At 35.1% G+C, this 8,109-nt stretch overlaps 1 protein-coding gene across 1 annotated transcript; it reads left to right on the top strand.

Annotated features, from left to right (window-relative positions):
• The first annotated feature begins 117 nt into the window (after positions 1-117).
• Positions 118-7,460, top strand: LOC144446798 (charged multivesicular body protein 7-like). The gene is made up of 9 exons (XM_078136633.1): positions 118-487; positions 1,142-1,313; positions 1,593-1,787; positions 3,028-3,098; positions 3,531-3,642; positions 4,063-4,182; positions 4,852-4,956; positions 5,590-5,773; positions 6,872-7,460. The coding sequence occupies exons 1-9, from the start codon at positions 225-227 to the stop codon at positions 7,075-7,077; spliced, it is 1,428 nt and encodes a 475-aa protein (XP_077992759.1). The 5' UTR covers positions 118-224; the 3' UTR covers positions 7,078-7,460.
• The last annotated feature ends 649 nt before the right edge of the window (positions 7,461-8,109 follow it).

Here is an 8,109-nt window from a genome sequence, read left to right as displayed (position 1 = left end):
TGGAAATTTATAGTTTAAAATCTTATTCAAATGTGGCGCTGAAGAAGTGCGCATGTGTAATAGAGAATGCCCTTCGGCCCCATAAGGTCAGAGTTCACTGGTATTCGCAGTAGCTCGTTAGCTACGACTGATCAGTGCACAGGCCTGGATAGCGAACATAACTTCAGGAAATATATTATTTCATGGTTTTTTCTCGGAAGTAGAAGCTGCTATAGACAATTGCAATGGACAGTACACCGAAGAGATTGAGAGAATCGTGGCGAGACAATGAAATTCGTATGAATTCTTTGTATTCTCCGTTCCGAGCAAATCGGGCTGTCAATCCCCAAGACTGGGACAACAAGCTGAAATTCTGGACAGGAATGGTCATTGAAAGTTGCCGTGAACAAAATGAAGTGTGTTTCGACTGTGGTGAGATTGCTGAACGCTTCAGAATGAAAGACAAGTCTCCTCTTGGTATGGGAAGAGTAATAAAAGAACTACACAGGTAAATGATGAACATGTCCACAAAATATCGTGAACTTTGAATTTCTTATTTTTGACCCCCCGGGCCCACTCCCCTAGCCCTACTCACCCACCAGCTGTAAAGCCATAGGACGCCCCCCCCCCCCCTGATTCGAAAGCATAAGTAACTATATTTTCTTGCAATAATCTTATTGAAGTAATTACAGGCAACACATGTGCTTGTTTCCTGATATTTTTTGTAACCAATTGGTTTTGACTTTATAAAGTATTTTCACATAAGTTGGACTAATGCCATAGCAATAACCATTGAAGTAGAAAAACGCCAAAAATAAAGGCCATATCATAATTTAACACAACATAACATAAATTTCATGCAATAACCAAGAAACTCCAGATTGAAACTTACTTCACATTGATTGGTTGTTCCAGCAATGAATGGTACAGCTTCACTTAATGGAAGTTAGCATGTGTGCATATAGATTAGATGAACAATAAATATTCACAACTATATATCTTAAGGTAATAAGCACTTAGGAATCATGAATATTGATTTTTCATCTAATGCATATTTACTGACTCCCATGAGGCAACACTGGATCACTGCTAAGATGGTGACAGCAAAATAAAGATTATAAGACGAGTAAAAAACAAAACATGTTTTTATTTATTTGTGTAGACAAGGAAGAATTCAAAATGCAACTGATTTGCAGTCATCCGTTGAAGGTGGTTGGATGTCATGGGGATTTGGTGTTCTTGTTAAGAAACCAGTCTCTTGGACTTTTAACACTGTGACAGGGAGGAATGAAAAAGATCTTCAAGGAACTTATGTTGTTTATGAACTATTGCAGGTTTGTATTAATTCATTGAATCACAGTCAAATCTGTACATTTTGGTAGCTACTGTGATGCTGATGTCAACCTCCAATCAGAATCACCCACTGTTGTCTCTGTATCAGTTATCTTGTTTGTCTTGACTGAATTTATCTTTGCACGAAGTTCACTACATTCCAGCAAATGTACTGGTGCTATTTTACTAGTGTTCAGTAACAGGGGTACATTGCTTCATCATCATCAGTAGCCTCATCACAGACAATAATTTATGTCATTTTGATTTATTATGTTTTACAGGAGAAATCTGAAGCCATACTTGCTGAACACTACAAAGCTGTTGAATATAATTCCACTGATCATGTTGTAGAGTATACATCGTTGTTTGAAAGATGCAGACCTTTATGTAAAGATGAAAGGACGTTTGACCTTGCTCTGCTGCATTTGAGGAAAACCAAACAGGTTTGCTTTGAAATTACATCAGATGGAATACAGGTTAGTTTTCATTTTGGTCATCCAGTGTTTCTATCATTATAAAGGGAGTGGACACCTTGTGAATTCACTATGTTTGATAAAAACTTAGATATGGTGTCATTCACTTTCACTTATCAGCACTGAGTTGACACCAATCAAAACTTAGACAAAATTAAGGCCTTGCTAGGCACCTTTCATTAAACATGGTGGGTTGTCAGTGGCCAAGTGATTAACCACTTGCCCCTTACCACTGCGGCTAGGGTTAGAACCCATTCAGGGTTTGATTAAATATACCATGCTGTAAGTAAAAAGAGTGTCGTTCAGTTTGACTCTACTGAACAACACAGGTTTCCCCCAGGTACTCCTATATCCTCTTGCGTTAACACTGAACCCATGAGGGATGGCTCTCACTGGACTTCTTGGGAGACAAGTTTTTATATAACTATCCAGTATTACTTAGATAATGTCAACTGTTTCTATTGTTGTTGTTATTGTTATTGTTATTGTTATTGTTATTATTATATAACAATACAAGCAATTATCCATACTGAAGTTTCTTAGGAATGCCTGTAAGTCACTACCTCCTAATTTGGACAATACCAGCTCCATACTGTACTGATAAGGCCTAATTTAAAAAAAATAGCGTGGTTCCGATTACACATAATTTTAGAATAAGTGGGGTAGGTAGATTTTTTATTTTATTATATATATATATATATTTCTTTTCATATGTGAGTGTCTAGTTCAGGTAATTATGTTTTCTGTTGTTTTCCATATGGTCTCTGTGTTATTGGTTTCTTCCCATCAGATGTACAACCATAATTACAGATTGGAAGAACAGTTTTATATATATTTTTTTTTTGAGTTGATGTCAGTTTTCGCATCCAGTATTTCTTGTTGACTTCACAATTTTCGCGATTTTGTTATTTTTTTCTTGAATACATAAAAAAAAGTTTAAGGTCAGCAGTGAAAAACTAGGTGGGGGTCGGGTAACCGGAACCAAAACAATTATTTTTTTAGGCCTAAGTGAAAGTGAATGAAACAACACATTTGATCTTGTTCAACGTCCAATATTTTTTATTACACATTATTGAATTCACAAGGTATCCATTCCCTTGAAAGTGTGTGAAACAACTGTGCATGATAACTGGAATATTTTTATATTGAAGAATTTTACAAACTGTTTGCTTGTATTCCATTTGTTCATAGACATGTTATATGCCAGTCCATAACTTATCTCACCTTCTATAACTACCAACAGGTCTTGAAATTTGCCAGTCCTAACAGCAGAAGATATCCGTCCTTCAATGAAGTAGATCTTGATATCCTAAGGTTGGTGTCTAAAATTAACTAATGCAAATCAAAATAGGAAATAAGATGTCAAATGTATTTTATCTTGTAAACCCAAAAACAGTGCTCATCATTGTGATGTATCATCAATATTTGAGTTCACATAAACATTCACATTAACATTCACTTGATAGCAACCACATAACCTGTATACTACCAGGTCCCCATTTATACAACTTGGTTGGCTGGAGCACAATCTTGATTCAAATTTACTGTGACAAAAAAAACGAAATGTCAGGAAAACACTAGATAATAAACATTATCACCCTGGACAATATAGAAAGTCTACTTCATAAAATACAAGAAGCAGAAAATGATAAAATGTTAAGGTCAACAACTTTAGCTGTTTAGATGCAATGGTGTATGCAAATGATGGTGCACTCTATTCTACATGCAGTTTTACTTCGTTTACAGGTTGAAACAAAGTATACAACTAATGAAAGTTCAATTGGATAAACTTGGTAATGAAGTTGAGAGATACAGACAGGAGATTATTCTTAATTTGAAAAATGGGAACAAAACAATGGTAAGGACTTGAGTATGATGTCATACGTAGACCAAAGAAAAAAACATTGCGTGTTTCCAGAAACTGAATCTACCCTAAACTAGCAAGAAAAAGAGAAGTCATTTCAAATTGTCTTTCAACCATCACTTATGTCTGTATTCTTTCTCAATTGATCCAGTACACAATTCATGAGTTCTCTGTGTCCACTGCCTAGAGTAACGTTTTGGTGATGTAAATTTAACCAAACTTGTGAAGTCAAAATCAAGACAAGGGGAAATGTTTTTCCTATGACGTTATATATGTGTCTATCGACAAATCTAAAAAAGTCATAATCCCAACACTACATTGAAGCACACAACAAATAGCTTAGAACATGAAGAGTAGAGAATATAAATATATATACTGAGCCATACATGTGTCATTTTTTGTTTCCTTTCTCAGGCTAAAAATTTACTACGACGAAAACGAAGTGTCAGTAAAACTCTGGAAAATAAACATATCACCCTGGATAATATAGAAAATCTACTTCATAAAATACAAGAAGCAGAAACTGATAAAATGGTAAACACGGTATCTTTAATTCTCTGTGTGTATTCTCTATGTAATTGATACTCACAGTTGTGCATATACTTTCAGAAAATATATTTATTCTGTGAAATTACCTATCACATGGATACTGTTTAACTTACTACAGATACCTTGAATGTGGTGTGTGTGTGTGTCTGTTTGTCTGTCTGTCTGTCTGTCTGTCTGTCTGTCTGTCTGTCTCTCTGTCTGTCTCTGTCTGTTTGTCTGTGTCTGAGTGTCTGTGTTGCTCTGTCACTTTAATTTACAAATACATTGAATATGTCAGCGTCACGCGCATGTGTGTGTGTGTGTGTGTGTGAAAGTTACCTCATGCATGAACACTATAACTTAACTTTAAATACATTGAATGTGTGCGTGTGTGTATGTGTGCATGTGAATATTGTTTCTTGTATGAGCACTTTTACTTAAAAGATGTGTGTGTTTATGTGCATGAACATGTACATGTACATATGTGTGTGTGTGTGTGTGTGTGTGTGTGTGTGTGTGTGTATGTGTGTATAAACACAGTGAAAACTACCTATAATATTAGCACTGTTTAATTTACTTCAAGTTCATAGAATATGTGTGTATGAATATTATAGTATTGCCATGATTTGAGAATTAATAACAGATAATGTGATTTATATGAATTATTACTTATAGATTATTGATGCATACAAGGCTGGGTCTGCTGCTTTAAAACAAACTTTACAAATCAATGAATTAACTCCTAATGCTGTCGAGACTGTCATGGCAGATGTTCAAGATGTAAGTAACATTTTATGTTGGCCAATTGGAAAGCCAGTTACAAATCATGGTGAGATCCATCTATTACATTTGAAACACCATCTCTGGTTTGTTGAATTGAATCAGTGGTTAATCACTGAATCAATTCATGATAATGCTGAGCCATATAAATATATATATGATTGTAGGTACGGTGCTTTGGCAACATCTAGCAAATCAAATTTGTTTCATAATTTTGGGCCAAAAATCCAGTGCTTTGAATTTGTTTACAGTTTTAGGCTATGAAAACTAGCACTTGAATTTTGAACCCTTAAAAAACAGTACAATCACCTGAATTTTTCTTGATTTCATTACGGAAAATGGGTTGACGTTTTCTTGAACAAAGGAAGAGTAAAAACTTAGAACTTTTATTTCTGAGAGGGCATACTATAAAGGATAGTGAGGTCAATGCCAAAATCTTTTGAGTTATTATATAGACTTTCTAAATGTCTTTTATCATTTCAAAATGATCAGATACAAGATTTCACATGCCACAGTTTGGATGGATTGAATGGTTTTGACTTTCAATGAAATCGGTCCCTGTGGTGAGGTGAGAGTAAACTGTATGTTATTTCATACTTACTAGAAATCTCACTAACCCTGTCTACTTTACAGGTATTAGAAGATCACCAGGAGATCACAGATGTCATGTTCCATGGCAATGAATCTATAGCAGAGATAGCAGGTGTTGATAAGGATGAACTTGAAAGAGAGTTAGAGGAACTCTTAGCACAAGATACACATGATGTCAGCGATTTAGGATTGGAATTCAATCAAATGCATCTTGGTGGTGTGGAAGGTAAGAAAAACACATGAAATACTAGTAGTTTGTCTGCTTTATTCAGAAATTCTTGTAAACTTTTCCAGAGTAGTTTACTAAGTTAGAGCATAGACAGTGGAGAAGTTGGATTGAGCCTTGAACATGTAACCTTCAAATCCATGGTCATCACATGTCATTGCAATGCTTGCATGGAATGTTTATCAGTTATAGAAAGTGTAAGGTTTATATGAAGTCATGAGAATTGTCGGTTTGTGAAAGTGGACACTGACAGGTGCTGTTTTCAGGGGCAAATCAGCAAGATATGTAATACATGTGATATTGGCAGCTCAAAGCAATATTTTGGATCATTGAATTCCAAAAATGGTATAAATCACTGCTAGTAGTCATATACATAGTCTAGCTGCTAGACCTCGGATGTTCTTCCAATAGAATATGGCACACGACTGAACATCGCTATCGAGGATGGAACATCGGGCAAGCCCTCACTGCGAACTTCGTTCGCTTATCGTATCGGAAGAAAGCCATAACATCTAGCAGCAAGACTATCATATACATGGACTTTGTCATTATAAGTGTCAAGTAAAGCTCATAAAACTGTAATGATTCCTTGAAATGAATATTATAAATAAAGTCTTCAAATGGAAATTCATCTATGTTGGTAAACCATAGTATTGCATTTAACTTTTTTTCAGGTAATTTTTTCAAAGTTGTATTTGAAACAAAAAGTGAAATGTACTACAATAAATGGAAGTTATTTTAAAGGTGAACTGTTAGGAGATAATAATTAAAACTAATTAAACTAAGAACAGTGAGTGGAAATACTAAAGACAACTAGTGGAAATCCCTTGCTGATTTTTCTTGGTCATGTATATTTTATTAAATCTTTTTTTTTTTTTCACTTAATATAGCTTTTTATATCTCTGAACCAAAAAGGAACACTCATTGATTTAGAATTTGAAAGAACAAAAACTGGCGAGTTTGGATGTCATTCATTACTCTATATGCAGCTCTATGGGTATTGGGGAGAATCTGACCTCTGACATCACAACACCTGACTTATGTCAATGGTCATAGTTCATGTTCACTGCTAACATATACCCTTATTTCTTTTTCCAGATTTGAGTGCCTTATCACCCCAATTAAGCAACCCTTTTGCAGCCAACAACCCCATATTAATGGACTATCCGACACCGCCAAGGAATACACCACAAAGTAGTACAGATATGAACTTTGACCTGCCAAATATACCTAGTACAAGTATATCAGGGTTTTCAACTCCTGAAACACAGGACAGGACTAGACAAAGACTTCTGTTTGAGTGAAGAATCAGCATGTTTCTCTTTTGAATATATTATACCGCCCTCTATTGGTAGAAGGTGAAGAAGCATTGTGCCTCTTCTCAGCAGGTATTCTGCCCTCTACTGATAAAAGTTAGTGATGGAGAAACAGGATCGAGTCAATCAGGTCACGGCAAAGAGCTATAAGATAATTCATGATGCAGTACTTACTCAATATTCAACCATACAATCCAGTACCATGTCCTCTCTGATAAACTTATGTACATTTCATTCAAACTTTGCACAAGGATGAGACGTGGCCACACTGTGAATGACACATAACCTGGCCTTTCATAACAACTTTCCAATAAATAAGATAATGATCAATTACAACCATAACAACTATTTTATCAATTATGTATTACGCCACTCACAATCTCATTCAGGTGTTGGAAAAGAACAACTACAATTATTTCAGCATACTTCATATTTCAGTCTTGCATTATAGTACATACTGCTATTGTAGGGTAGCGAGTGTCGTTTGAAAAGTGCATATTTGTGTGAAATCAAAAACTCTCTTTTTTTAATGATGTACCATTTTGCTGGAAAGATTAATACCAATACTATAGAAAATAAAAATACATTAATTTTTTTGTATATTTCATGTTGGTGTGTTATGAGGTATTTTATGAAGGAAAAGGCATTAGTAGTGCTCAATCTGGGGTTGAATTGTTTTTATTTTTCGCCTTCGCTACGTAGCGGATGGTAGCGAAGGTAGCAATGTAAAATGATTGTCAAATTACCAAAACATGGCCTGGGATATTAATGCTCCATAGATGTCGTAGGAACTACTTTTGCACACATGAATTAAATGGGGTACCCTTTAAATATCATCTGTTTTGTGTACTTGAATAATTGTTATTCATATGGCACCTTGAGCAGTTAGTAAGTGACGTTTTCATTATTAATGAAGTGACCTGTTACATTTAAAGCAATATTTTCTCTCAAAATCTAGTCAAATAGCATGGTGGAGGTAGCGTAAGGTAAAGGTAGCGAATTATTTTTTTTCAGCAAAAG

The sequence above is a fragment of the Glandiceps talaboti genome, chromosome 15, assembly GCF_964340395.1.
Source record: "Glandiceps talaboti chromosome 15, keGlaTala1.1, whole genome shotgun sequence".
NCBI classification, from domain to species: Eukaryota; Metazoa; Hemichordata; class Enteropneusta; family Spengelidae; genus Glandiceps; species Glandiceps talaboti.
The sequence above is the reverse complement of the archived record's forward strand: the minus strand, read 5'-3'. Positions and strand labels throughout refer to the sequence as shown.

Coding starts and splice junctions, on each gene's coding strand:
- LOC144446798 (XM_078136633.1), top strand. CDS start 225: ATGGACAGTACACCGAAGAGATTGAGAGAATCGTGGCGAGACAATGAA. Junction 3,099..3,530: donor GTAGATCTTGATATCCTAAG/GTTGGTGTCTAA, acceptor CTTCGTTTACAG/GTTGAAACAAAGTATACAAC. Junction 4,957..5,589: donor TCATGGCAGATGTTCAAGAT/GTAAGTAACATT, acceptor TCTACTTTACAG/GTATTAGAAGATCACCAGGA.